The 15,378-nt window shown below is 26.8% G+C and overlaps 1 protein-coding gene across 1 annotated transcript in view; it reads right to left on the reverse strand.

Annotated features, from left to right (window-relative positions):
• Positions 1–15,378, reverse strand: part of Pex16 (peroxisomal biogenesis factor 16) — a 39,030-nt gene continuing 23,652 nt past the window's right edge. The window contains exons 3-7 of the mRNA XM_075378159.1: positions 13,569–13,750; positions 12,999–13,105; positions 7,571–7,674; positions 3,178–3,533; positions 1–498 (exon numbers count right to left, since the gene is read on the reverse strand). Of these exons, the coding sequence (XP_075234274.1) occupies positions 3,266–3,533; positions 7,571–7,674; positions 12,999–13,105; positions 13,569–13,750 (661 nt within the window). The 3' untranslated portion in view covers positions 1–498; positions 3,178–3,265. The remainder of the gene's footprint in view (positions 499–3,177; positions 3,534–7,570; positions 7,675–12,998; positions 13,106–13,568; positions 13,751–15,378) is intronic.

A 15,378-nucleotide genomic window follows, 5' to 3' on the forward strand; every position in this document is an offset into this window, starting at 1 on the left:
TAAATAATTAAATCATCTTTTTACTAGCCTTTATTTATAACGCATATATAAACATAAAATAAGGAATTGGTATTTATTTTCAAATGAAATTCATTAAATAATAATATAACAAAATTTGATTCTCACCACAACATTTTAGTTTATCCTGATATAAGACTTTTATACAGGCACCAAAGAAATATCTTATAAATATCAATATATTACGTACAATAATATTCTCCACTTTAACTCAAATTTCAAGTAAAAAAATACTTCAATGTAAATTTACATGCTTAATCTGCAACCACTAAATAATCTACATGATAAAATATTGAATATAAAAATACTAAATTTACTATACATTATTATCATCATCATATCCTTATTTTTAATAACCTTAACCTTACAAATAAAATACTTAAATAATTCATACACTTCCCTCTTTTACTCTTCAAATACTTACCCTGAAAGAACAACCTCAGAAAATATTTAGTATATAAGCAAAAGAAAGTAAGACACCTGAAACAAAAAAAAAAAAAAATTGGGGAAACATTCAATTTATTTTAATTCTTTGTACAATTTTTTCTTTATTGTGTGTATGAGGCTGATTTGATATTTTTTTTATATATATGATGGTTTCTTGAAAACTTCAGCAAATCATTGCTTTTACTGAAATTTATTTTTACGTGTAACAAAGTCCACAATGAATCACATAACTTTCAACTTACAGTATGACTTTTATTCAAAATTAATTGGAAATGAAACAACAGTGAAATATAAAAATCTGTGGCTCTTTCAGCAAAAAATAAGCTTTAAAGGTTAATAATAAGACATTAATTTCCTATTATACTGGCTGAAGCGACTACTAGGATTAACATATAACAAAATATGTGTTGATTTGTCTGGAAGATTTAGCAAAACTATGCTACAAGTTGCTTTAAACTGTACTATAAGCCTAACTAGTCTTATCTTTTAGGAGATATCAGGGAAAATATTTTCACACCAAATTTGGAATTAAAAAACAAAATTAAATTATTGAAAAATAGTAAAAACTTTGCATTTTCAATATGAAAACAGTAATAATGAACAAAAAATTAATAATTTAAATACAAATTTGTTTATGACTGAACCCAAATACTTAAGTTTAGACGATTATTATTTGAATTCTTATATTTTAATTTTGAGCAAAATATTATTGAATAAAAATCATTTGATCAGTGAAAACATTTTTTCATCAAACAATGCATCAAAATATGTCAAAATTAAAACAAAATTTTTGAAAAAATCTGAAATCTGAGAGAAGAATCTTTCAGAGAAGAATTTTTTATATGAAATAAATGACTATGAAAATAATTTGAAAAATACTATAAAAATCTTGTAATATTTCAGTAGAAATTGTTGACATTTATAATGAAAATAATAACTACATTAAAATTTTGAATGCAAAATTTTTTTTCAGTTTAGGCCCTTACTCAAGGGAAGCATCTGGGTAAAATTAATTTTTAAGATAATATAATCCCTAAGTATGATAATAAATTAAAAAAAAAGAACTTACTGAGATTGTTTTAAAAAAATATAAAGATACAGTCATAATTCTAAATAAAATTGAACTTTTTTAGGAAGAGTAAAAATTGTTGGCTAATTTTTTTTCCCAAGAAATACTAAAGATTAATAGCTATCTATTTTAAAATAGATAGCTAGTAATCTTAAAACAAAATTAAGATTTTTACATTTTAAAACACAATGGGTAATTTGCAATATGGATTTAAGTTTAAAATAAAGAAGTTTTTTAAATTAAAAAAAAATTTTTGTTACCATAGGCCATTGGGTGAAAATAACAAAAAAATTACTATAGTGGCTTGAAGGCTTATTTTATGCAGAAAATATAGATGCAAATATTCCCATTAACTCATTTTCTAAAGCAAGATATAGCTAAATAAAGAAAAATATATTGTCATTATTTGGAGGGCGGGTGAATATTAAATAAAATTTTTTATAATTTTGTCATGTTGATAAAAAAAAATTCTACTTTTGTTAAGAAAAAGATTTTGCTTAAGCATCCCAGTAGAAGTTTGAAATTTTTTTTGGCTAACACCCATCCCTTTTTCCAATTTTTGCAACAATTCAATATATCCTTGAAGGTACTACCTGTCTACCCAATTCGAATAACATTAGTCAGCAGGGTACAGTTATAAGACCAAATTCAGGCCATTGTACATACATATGTACATGTCCATCTGATAAAAATAACTTTTTTGCATTTTTGATAGCACTAGGTTAAAATATACTCATTTTTTGCAGGGTATTTACAATCTAGTTAAAAAAATTGTAATATCTTCTTAAGGAACAAAACTTAAACAGAGGACTAATTTTTTTTGACTGATCTATGTACTTTTCTGTTTAGCTGTAGCAGCATATATTATCTATAGCTGGAAAAATAAAAATTTATTAATCTATTATTATCAATTTCTAAATCTTAATTATTGTTGTAAGAATTTAATTGGTTTGAAATTATTAAATGTACATTTTTGATATTAGGGTTTAATATTTACTAAAATGTTGCAGTAACAAAACAAAGTTTTGGCAAAGAGATAGAACAAATCAAATTTACAGCAAACCAAAATGAATATATGCTTATTTTTATTATGGAAAATTAACTGTATTTTTTATTATTATACTGTATTGATGAAGTGCAGGATGAGGTGAGGTTGTGGATCAAGGAAAGACCACCAGTATTCTTTATTAAAGGAATGAAAAAACTGGTTCACTGTTTGTTAAAATGTGTAGCTATAAATGGTAACTACATGGAAAAATAAACATAAGTTTTTGTAGAAAATAAAATGTACTTTTATTGTATACTTTTTCATTTGCAAAATGTAAAGGGTCTGTGAATTTCAGTCATCTCTTGTACATCCCTGATGAAGTAGATTCATTAGAATCAAACATTAATATAATATTCTATTACTATAACTTAGAGTATATTTTTTCGTTTTATTTTGATTAATGCAATTAAAATAAGTTGCAGGAGGTATAATAGAAATTTATGATGAAAACATTCTGAAAAAAGCACCTGATGAAGCATATCTCTCCAAAACTATTTATCATAGAAGAAAAAATAAATGAGTAAATGAAAAATTAATTTTATAAATAAAAATTTATTTACTGATATTGAAAGAGAATTAAAAAATCATATCTTACCTTCACCTACTCTCATTCAACGTTAAACAAACATTCATATACATATATATATATATATATATATATAAATGTATGTGTGTACATTTCTTTATGATGACCACAAATATAAATGTGTATCTTGCCAGCGAGGTAAATAGTCAACAAGAGGCCGTAAAATAAGTCCGGTAAGAGGTATAGTCTCTGATACAGCTAATAAACACTTATTTAAACGATGTTTAGTAAAGCGATCATAAAATGGTGACCGCAACAAATATAATATTAACATTAATTTACGACGCTGTAATTCTAACATCTGCTGTTTTTTCATACTGTGTTTGTTGTAATCATATTCTTCCAACGATTTAAGTGACATAATACTGAAATCACAAACATAATCCTAATTAAACAAATTAGTAATGCACTTTGTAAAAAAAAAATTGTAATATACAACACTTCATATTTACTTTTCAAAAGACAAAAACTTTTTAACTCTATAATTGAATAAATTTTTACTACTGATCATAGTTTTATGAAACATATAAAGGGTTCAATATGAACCATTTGATCAGGTCATGCTTGAAAAGATAAAAACCGAAGGGAATTTTGTTTTTAAAATAGATTAACATAATTCTTATCTACAAAAAAAAAGGAGTATAATTTAGTGTTAAAACTAAATTAGTAATTTTTTTATTATTTATAAATGTGAATGACTTATGGTAAAATACAAAAGGATATTCAGACACTTGTTATTAATGGAGTACTGAAAGACCTGTCAATTGAGAAACAACATCAGCAGATTTGTTGCATACTCTATAAGATTTAATTTGATAATTTTATTTAATGTTAACCAAGATAGTCAGTTTTTAAAATATGTAGTGAGATTTCTCACAGAAAATAATTCTAGTTACACGGTTTTGACTTCAGTCAAAAAGACTGAATGAAGTATATATATTTCCAAGTAAGGGTTATAGGAGTTCACATTTTATCTTAAAAAACAAGTGTCTGCATACTGCAATACAGATCTGAACACAAATAATGACAGCTACTGTGCACAGATATAATACCAAATCTAGGAAATAAATGTCAGTCATTGTCAGGATACATTGGCATACGCCAAACATCTCCAACAAATACAGTTTACGTGTACTAAACACATCTGCAAGAAATTGCTGGCAAAGTTTTATTCAAAGCGTCGATCTACATTTTTATTTATGGGGGTTATTTGATTCATATTACCTTTAAAATTTGATTTACTATTTGATATTAGATCTTGCATCAGTTGATTGTTTGATATATGTAATAATCGTGCAAATATAATCAATTTATGTAATAATTTGTAATATAAGACTACGAGCAAAACAGAATTTTTGGTCCAGACAATGATTTTAAATGATAATGAAAAAAATGTTGAACATTGTAGAATTAAGAAAATTGTACAATATACAAAATATGCTGTCTTGTATACAAATGATGTCATACACAATCTATAAAAATTTTATTTTATATTAATGCTAAAAAACTACCACTTTCCAGATAACAAATAAATAAATCTTTTATTTTGATCAGTACATAATAATTATATAAATCAAGTCAGAATGGGCAGGCACTCTATTTCATAAATAAAAAAAAAGGAATTGCTCTACATTTGCCTGGACGGACCACATTATGAGAAGAACAGCATCCCAAAATATACAATTAATTTTATAAAATAAAATGCAGTTGTGGTTAAAGTCCATATTAATTATTAAAAATATATATAAATACATGAAATAATATTAAAATAATACACAATGATAGAAAATATAAAAAATAACTACAGAATAATTCACAATTTAGAAAGCATTAATGAAAATTAGTTTAGCACATACTGATATACATATTGAATGAAGTTACAAAAACTTCAGGGTTTTTTCTTCAATTATTATTATTAAAAGATTTATTGACAGCTTAATATTGTTTCTATAAAAAAACAAAATATTTCTATTTTATGTAAATTAGTGAGAAGATTTTTCAAAAGGTTTGGTAATTTATTAAAAATGGCAACAGAAGCATAAAGCCGTTTCTCAAATGTCATATTGTGTTGGGTAACAGGAATACAGTTCTGTTGTCTCGTTTGGTGGAGGTAAGTATTGTTATTTTTTAAGAATTAGTAACTAATCTTTTAGCTATTATTACATTAACTATTCTTATATACATAAATACAAACACAAAGATATAGGCTGTAGGAAGTGATCTGACCCCATTTTTCTACCTAAAAACATGTTCTGACTTTTTCAGCAAGCCAGAAGAGATGAAGAGCTTATAATTCATGTGAGATTATATATAAGCATAATTGATATCTCATAAAAATGAAGCAGTTTATAAAGGTGCTTGTGAGCAAAACAATAAGGCTTAATTTTGTTAGAAACAAAATCAGTTTCATCATCCTATGAAAATTTGTCATCTTATAAAAACCCAGATATTTTGTTTTGTGGGTAACGGAAATACAATCATTATCATTAATGACCCGATTGGCAATGTTACATCTACCTCAGAAGCATGATATAACAATTTCATCCATACTTAAAGTTATACGGTTACAATGAATTTGGCGAATAATTTTTTGAACTGCTATCATAGAATTTTCAGTTCCTTCTAAATAATTATACTTGAATATCCATATGATCGTGTCATTTGCAAAAAGGGTTGCAATGAAAGGCTTAAGATTAAGAGGCAGCATGTCATTATTAAGCACTGATAAACATAATTTTTGTTTCTAACATACGGTACACGATTTTAATCTGTTTTTTTTTTTTATGCTGAAAATGAATATAAACTCAGAATCTTTCTACACCCACCAGTTTTGAAAAATTTTTAAATTTTAATTAAACGATTTTGTTTTCATTTTTCAGCATATAGTTAGCATAAGCTCCTATAGTGTATTTTGATTGTTCATTTTTTTAGTGTTTAACTTTGTTAACATAATTTATAAGCTATAAATAAACAATACTAGACAAAGAATTAAATCATATCTAATACTGAACACTGAGCCTTCATGGATAAGATTAATCATGTCTGTACAGGTCAAAACATGTAGCTGAAAACACAGCTGTGTTGCACTGGATTTAGGAATGAATTAATTTTGTTCAGTCTTATTGCTGTCTTAAGTTTGTTAAGAGTGCAGTGTCATAATGCCTTGAAATTGTGTAAATGATGTGAATGCCTTTTGTTATGTACGTGGTGAGTTTATCGTAAAATCAAATAGAAAAAACATTACATCTTTAATTAAAAAAAGCATATCATTTGTACTTTCAGCGTAAAATTGGTGATTAGGATAAGACATAGGCTCCCCATATAGTATGCACCAATTGTTCTGTATATTTAAGAGGATGGCTGAAAGGTACACAGTAGGCTTTGCCATTTGGTGTACTTACGGTTTGGTGTGAACCAAAGGATCATATAACCGATTGTTACTTTTGTTTAACAAGTGTATCTGGAAAAAAAATTAAACATACTGTAAAATATACTTCATTGCAATCTGCAATCAGTGAATGGTGATTTTATTTGTAGTTTTTTTTTATGTTTTATTATCTTCATGTAAAACTATAAAAGTAAACTTTTCACGAGTTTATATTTTAACTGATCAGTAGTCTTTAATTAGATCTATATTTTATTTTATAAATAATTTTGTGATGCGACTGATAAAAGTGTTTTCCATGGTTTCCCCTTGATTCCAACTAAATCTTAGGGAAGGTCTCTTTTTATCCAACAGGAAGCACATCTACCCCTTTTCGGACATAATCTATATAATGTATTGTATACCTGAATGTAAATAATGTACCAAAATAAAAGACTTTTTTATGTAGTACAGAATTTTGTGAATAAAAAAGTTTTAGTTTTTCAATAGTATATACGAACTGTTATAACTGAAATACAAAACTATGATAATTTTCTTAACACCTATGTACATCAACTGAAACACTTTCACTAAAGATTTCATACTCCACTGGACCAAGATTTGAAGCAACTGTAATTAATTAATGACTTAAGTCAGATAATAAGGACATTGTTGTTGACAAAAGCAAATCATAAAGGAAAACAAAAACATACATTAATGACAGTAAAAAAATATCTTATGTAAAAATACAGTGAAAAAATTAATAGCAAACAGAAATATCCACAATAAGAAATTTATAATAAAAAAACAATTAAAAATGGTACCTCACTTCAGAAAGGAAAAATAGTCTAGCTTTTATTGGCAGTATGTTCCATCAGATAAATATAGAAGACAAATCGCATGATGGAAATCTAATCAACTACACAGCAAATTTAAATTTGTTTATAAAACTGATTACATCAAAATAAAATTCACTATGTACTGGATATCTTCTAAGTTAAGAAAAAACTTAACGAATACAATGTCGTACACACTTACCTTGAAATATCTACAATTAATGAAATGAGCCAAGGTTCCCAAGATTTCTGACCATGGCAGTACATAGAACCGAGATGTATCAGAGGTTTTACTATATACAAAGCCTAAAACAAAAAAAATCATGTGAATTTATGTTTATCAATTGAAATGATTACTTTTCTTTTTTTTCAGTTAATTTAACATTAATGCAAGTAGTATCTATGAATAGCACCTACTTTACCATCTAATAAATTAGCTGGCACCCATGAAAAAATTACATTAAAACAATTACTTTTTACATTAGAAAAATAATATTATTTAATAAAAAAAATAATAAACTTTGAATCAGCCCTTATCTATCACGGTAGCAGAATTTTTTAAGAAACTTTGATGAATGAAAACTGATTAAGTGTAATTAGCTTAAAATATATTTTATTATATGTAATGGTAAGTTTTATTTCTTTAAGTATTAAATGTATCTTGATAGTTATATTATATATATATATATATATATATATATGTGAAACAATAACCTTATGATTTTTGATTGGTTACTGCATATGTGGTGGGGACTGCAAGAGGGTGGGGGAGTTGGAACTCCAAATTTTATCACCTGTCACTTCAGTCACAACTGCACTGTGAATGCTTATACACACTGTTTTTTCTATCACAACATTTTTCAAAAACCAATGATTCTGTTGTGCTCACACAGAGAAGTTTCTGTAAACATTTCAATGTTGGCTGCCACAGTATCATGATCGTGGATGGAGAATTTCAGGAGAAAGGCATCTGCATCAAAAAGAAAACTATTGGGAAGACGAAACTATGTTATCCACACGAATACTGGATAACATAGAATGGCTACAGCAGGCGACAGAAGCTAGCTCTCAACGGTCAGAGTCTGACATTTATCTGTTGTAAACATTCCCAATCGAACTGTCAATGCAAATACGTTACATGTATTACATAAGTATGAATACCAAATTTCCAATATCACGAATTATGATTAAGTGGCACGTTTTAATTGATATTACTTAAAAATTAATATAAGAAAAAAATATATACTAATGATACAATGTTTATTCAAAAATAAAAATAAACTGATCAATAAACAACATATATTTCATAGGAATGCAATTGGGTCAATAAAAAACTATTGGTGAGAGATAAATAAAAAGAAGTAATGGAATACATAAACTTTTATAGATACGTAAAAAGCATCCAGTAATTTCAAATGGAATAAACTGATCTAAATATTAAAAAGCCAAAGAATGATTAATTAAAGCATTGCAGCCGAATAAAAAAAAATCCTTATGAAAATAGAGAAGGCACAAAATAAATAGTTTAAACTAGTTAAAAAAGTAAAATCAAGGGTGTTGCTTAAACCCTATCTTGTTCAATAAATGATAAAACATGCTCAAGCGAATGAGGAAAGCAGTGTAGGAAAATGGAAAATAAGTTATATAAAGTTTGCAGATGACATAATATTTTTGGAAGATAAAGCTGCAGGATATTCAACAGACGATTTCAAAATTACAGGACACTGTGAAAGAATATAGAATGTAGATGAATTTATTTGAAAACTGTAGTAATGAGGATAGGAAACGATAAGCCGATGAATGTCTGTACAAAAGAAGGATTTATTGACCGAGTAAAACAATACTGATACTTAGGTATGATGTCAACAAAGTATTGGAGAAAAGTGAAAACAAAATAAAAACAGAACCCCAATGGCTAAGGAAGCGTTTAACAGAAAGAAAGATATTATGCAGTAATATGGCTTTTACAAATGTTATATCCACACTTCTGTATGAATATGAATCGCTTAACATTAAGAAAAACATAGAGGCATTTCAAATCTGAAGTCTGGAAAATATCAAATAAACTTACAGAGTGAAAAATGAAGAAGGAATGAGGAGAGCGAACAAAAATATATGCTTACTCAAAACAATTCAGAATAGGAAATGCTTTTTCACTCTGACTGGGGCATATTTTTTAAAAAAGGATAAATTATACATTAAACAGAGAGTGCAAAGAAAAGGTTAAAAAAATTACACACAAACTAAAAGGAAATAGAAGCTATCACTAACTCAAAAGTTTAGCTGAAAATAGAAGAGAGTGAAGACAGAAGTGTTGCAAGAGATACGTTCCAGGGGTGATAACTATAAAATAATGATGATGTATGATATAAAAGTTGGCAAAACCAATATTATATAATAAGAAAATATCTATAACAAATTCATTCACAATCTATCATGACAGCAAGAAAAATGATATTAATAATAATAATAATAATAACCAAAGTGAAAAATTCTGGTGATTAGCTTACTTAACTAATTCTAGATAATATATAACCCCACAATCAATTAAATTATTAAAACAGTATATATATATATATATATATATATATATTTAAAGTCAATTTTAATTCTCGTATTCCTCTCTGTACTATTATACAAATATAAATAAATAACTTGATTCACCAGGTACAGAATAAAATTAAATTAGGTAGGACAGTAATATATTGGCTACCCAAACCACACGCACATATTCATTCTTTTTTAACATATTTATCATTTTAACTTTTAATTAATATTTTTATTATTTGATGACTTATTTTTATACATGGAATTTTTAACTTTTAATTTTGATTATAAATCTTATATTTTTAATTTAAAAGAAAACAATTTTTTTTTAAATTTTAATTTCATTTTGATTTGAATTGATTTTAAAGTTTATATCCAAAGTTTTAACAAATTTTGTTTTATTGAATTTATCAAGATTTTATTTTGTTATGTATTTTATGTTATGTATTTATAATGTGTAATTTTACATGAACAATTAAAAGATTGGATCAACTGAAGATGCGAGAAAATCGTGAAAGTAATCTAGTGTATATATAATGATATAAGGTAAGTGTCATCCTACCTAAATTAATTTTATTCTGTACTTGGCGAATCAAGTTATTTATATATATATGACTTTCTGAAAATTCAAATAATTTATCAACGTACTGACTACTGTGCCAATTAACCTCAAACAACAACAAATTAACCACCAAACACAGTAAAAAAACCTAATACCAAAAGTTGACTTTTGCAGGATCCTGCATTATTGGTCGGAATATAATTCTACAATTACATCAAAAAACAAAAACAAAAAAGTTAAAAATTTAGAAAACATCAACCCTAACAACCACAAAACTTAAACAACCCCCTTCACCAATTGGAATGAAGTTTCATTCCAGTTGGCAGTGGAAATTTGTTGTTAGGGTTTATATTTTATAAATTTTTAACTTTTTATTTCTATTTTGTTTTTCGAAGTAATTATAAAATTATGTACCAACGGATGATGTGGGATCCTGTGAAAGTCAATTTTTGGTATTAGTTTTTTTAGGTTTTTCTGTTACCATGTTTGGTGGTTAATTTGTTATTTGATATAAATATATATGAAATTTGTAGAAAAAAATAACCCAACTTTTCTAATTATGTGACTATAAAGAATTTTATCAATATGTGGTTGGTACCACTGAATAAAGAACATCTAACACATCATATTCTATTAAAGATATTCCTTGTATATCGCACAGTTCATATGTTAGGACTAAGTCACTGTTTGTGTTGTTTTACCTTTTTATACAATGAGTATGTAAAATGTGAACAAAGCAGAAATCACAACACAACATGAGCTACAATATTTTCAGTCATACAACCCGAACAAGATAACTATAATTTATAATTTTAATTAAGAAGAGTGTACAACACCACTGTATGTCCGCAGCTCAAAAAAAGTCAGTTTTAATTATTGCTGTCTGTTTAGTTGACTTTTTATTTTGTATTTTAAAGAAAGATTTATATTTGTATCCAATGATTATTTTTTGTATGCTGAAAATGAAAAAAAATTTATTTCATTTTTTTACAAGTGATATTCTTACTTCCATACTAACTATCTATTAAAAGTATAGTTTTCCATTATTTAAAAAGGATTATAGAAAAATCAGTCTGTTGGATAGCATATTTATGCTAAGGTTATTTTATTGTCTAGTTTCCACTGTTTTGAGTATGCGGTATCTTTTTTATATGACCGGGAAGCTACAACTGGACCAAAAGAGAAACTAGATTGAAGTTCTAAAAAACCGAGGCAGTCCTGGTTTTGTTGTATGGAAGTGAGGCATGGAAACTATAAAAGAGAAAAAGATAAGAGTCAGAGCTGCAGAGATGTGATTCCTTAGAATAGTGATGGCTGAAGACTCTTGGACAAATATCAAATGAAAATATTACAGAGGATTTGAAGATTTTTAATTTGGAGGGGGCATCTGATCTTATGCAGACAGATTGATTACTTTTCTTGTCTTTAGAATATCGACCAGAAGGTCATAGATCATTGGCTGTCTGATGAGAAGGTTTCTGGAACAGACAACATTGCCTAATCCTTGAAGTGAAGATGAAAAAAGTAATTTATGTGAGTAAATGTATAATGTGAAATTTTATACAAAACTTGGAAAACGTTTTGGAAACATATGAACAATTTATACAAGCTAACAGCAGTAATTATTTATGTCGTACTCAGTATTATGAGTAGTATGCATGATTTTAAAATGGACGTGAAGTAATTTATAATCCCTTGTGCTCAAGAAGGCTGATAACATTGAGATTTCTTTCGCATCATAAATTTAAAGTTCTTGCACATTCTAAGTACTGTTTAACTGTTCAGGAAGTAGCAGGGACATGCATTACTGTTATTCTAACAAAAAAAAATTGGAAATGTATTGAATTTGCAGCAAAGTTCATACCCTAATTGATATCACAACGCAAAAAAAGGGTCTGTTAGAAAGGAATTGATAATTTATGAGTAAAATGATGAAAACTTTTTTTAACATTTTAACAGCTTAATGAAACATGGGTTTATGAGTGCAACATCATAACTAAGGTACAGTCATTGCAATGGACAGGGAAAAATTCATTAAAACCAAAAAAAGTTCATCATCAGTCATATTCACTACTTTTTTCTTATACAGTATCATTCGCTACTAATTTTGTCAGAACAATGACAAACTGGAAAATAGTATTACTATGTTAAGTTAAAAGACTCCAAAAAATGTCAAAAGGAAGAGGCCTGAATTGTGATGTCTGAAATTATGACCGATCCATCATGACGTCGCATTCATTGTTGCTAATTGCAGATTTTAAAGCAATTCTAATTAAGTATTTTTTTATTGTCTCCATAAAACAACTGGAATAAGCATATCAACTGAGGAGGGGGCTACTTTGAGGATGATAATGATCAAAAGTCTCCAGGGTGACCTAAATTCTTTTATAGGAAAGTCTTTGAATGTATATATTGTTTTAAATTTAACAATTATTTGTAACCGATTATTTTTTTTTTTATTTATTCTTGTGTACATATATATAATAAGTTTAAATAAGTTATACGCTGGAAATTTATTTACCTCTCCAAAACACTGTGTACTGGTCAACTGATGTTCAAGAGAATTATCTTCATTCAGCTTCTGCAGTAATGGTGAAGGTGGTTTCCAAGACCTTGCACTCGATGTTGCTAAAAATATTATCATATTTTAATACTTAAGATAAAATTAATTCTAAGTTAATGAATTGAAAAAACTATGTTAAAACATATCTCATTGTTTGTGCTTGCAGGCAATGCATTATAAAAAATAAAATGTATGTGACAACTTAATATCATCTCAGTGTTAATTAAGTAATTAATGACTACACATAATAAGTAATATCTTTATTATTGTAATTATTTAATGAAGCTTTCTATTCAGCATAATACTTGACTCGGGAAGTTTTTGAACTAGTTCCACTCATGAAATGAAGTTGAAAATTTACAAAAGAATTTGCAAATTCTTATATTCAACACAAAACATATTTATGTTGAATAGATGTGTAGGTACAATTTTCTAGATGAAATATGTGTTAATATTTATCTATTTTTTGGAAATCAACCTGAAGATAAAACTTTTAGAAAAAGAATGCAAAATTTCAAAGCGACATACCAGAATTAACAGTCCTAATTGTTCTCCCTGATTTCAGCATAAACCCTTCTTGCACCGATTCATTTTGTGAAACATCATTTATTCTTTCATCTTCTAATGTTTTTCGTCTCAATGGGGAAATCGGAGGGTTAGGTAAAATTGTTTCATTAAACTTTAGAATCAGCAGTAATCGAAGAATACATCTGAAACATAAAAACAGATTATCATTAAACTGTTAATTTCAGAAATAAATAAATAATTTATTTTTTATTTTACTCTAAAAATAATTAAACATTTTGAAGATGAAGTATTTAAAATATTGTCAAACATTTTGAGAGACCCCAGTTCAATAAAATACTTAGTTTTTTGGAATAAAACAGCAGTAACAAGTCAACCTGAAAATCAGAAAAGAGAATACGGTTTTATGATTTTGGGAATGGGCATTTTGTTTTTTTTTTTTTACTGGAGTCATTATAAACAGTTTAGTTGAGAATAACAGAGTAGCATATCTTTTCACAAAAATTCTTGTACTTAGAAATCAAATATTTTCTGAGTTCATACACTGCTAAATTAAAAAAAAAATATTCCTATTTGCTCAGAATTGTCGAGCTAAAGCAGCTTTTAAAATTTTCTGGTAAATGCCACTTTATTTTTTTATTATTATTAATTACTATCACGTCTAAAATAATTATGTGTAAAAAGGTTTGTATACGTGTTTGTTGTTATAGTATTTACTGGTATTTTTCTACTGTAAAACAAAAGTAACTAACTTAACAATGTAACTAACTTGTATTTTATATTATCATGTGAACAGTGATTACTTTATAATAACAATTAATAAAGCAATAGATAATATAACAAATTTAATAGTTTCAAGTTTAACCCTTTAACCACCGCTTGTATAATAATAAACTACCAGCTTTCCTGTCCCACATCAGTTATTCCCAAATTTTTTCCGATTGGTGCCACCCTTTTTTGGATAAATATTTTCCTCCTTAAAATAAAGGTTGTTACAATGGAGAAAAAATAGTAATTAAGCAATTATTTAATTAATATTTTACTAAATAAAAAGGAATGTAATATTATTTTAAAATAAATATGAAATTCCTTAATCCCTGAAGATGTTAAAAATATTACTTACAACAGGATAGATTACTTTTATAATTATAATTTCAAACAAAGCTGTTTATATCGAAGAGTTTGTTGATAAATCGGTATTTTTATTAAAACAGAAGTTAAAACTTTTAAATATAAAAGGTAAATATTCAGTGAGCATTGTTGATATTCCCGCTTATATTTTAAAAGAAGTCGTAGATGTTATTATCTTACTGCTTATACATTTAATCAATGAATCTTTTAACAATAAAGTGTTTCCTAGCTGTTTTGAGAGTTCTGTTGTTACTCCCCTCCTTAAGAAAGATTCAGCACTTAATTTACAATATTATAATACAATTTCATTACGGTCTGTGTATTTTCTAAAATATTTGAAAAGATTACAAAAATCAATTTAAAAATTTTTAGAATTTCAGTAAAGCATTCAATTTAGTTCCACATTTCTTACTGATTAAAATAACTTAGTAGCTTTGGTACAGAGCAACTGCTTACGATCGATTAAAGATATACCTTATCGAACATAAACAGATTAGAACTTAGAAAATTAAACATAATTAGATAACTTAAATGTCATCTTTTGATAAGAATACACATATAAAATTTAGGTCCTAGATTCAAATTGTAGAATGCAGAGTGGCTCAGGTAAATGGTCTCAATCCCTTGGTTTTTATTCTTTATTAATGATCTGTCCCAAAATCTTGATCTATAACCCTTAATC

This window comes from Lycorma delicatula, chromosome 11 (genome assembly GCF_047948215.1).
Source record: "Lycorma delicatula isolate Av1 chromosome 11, ASM4794821v1, whole genome shotgun sequence".
NCBI lineage: Eukaryota > Metazoa > Arthropoda > Insecta > Hemiptera > Fulgoridae > Lycorma > Lycorma delicatula.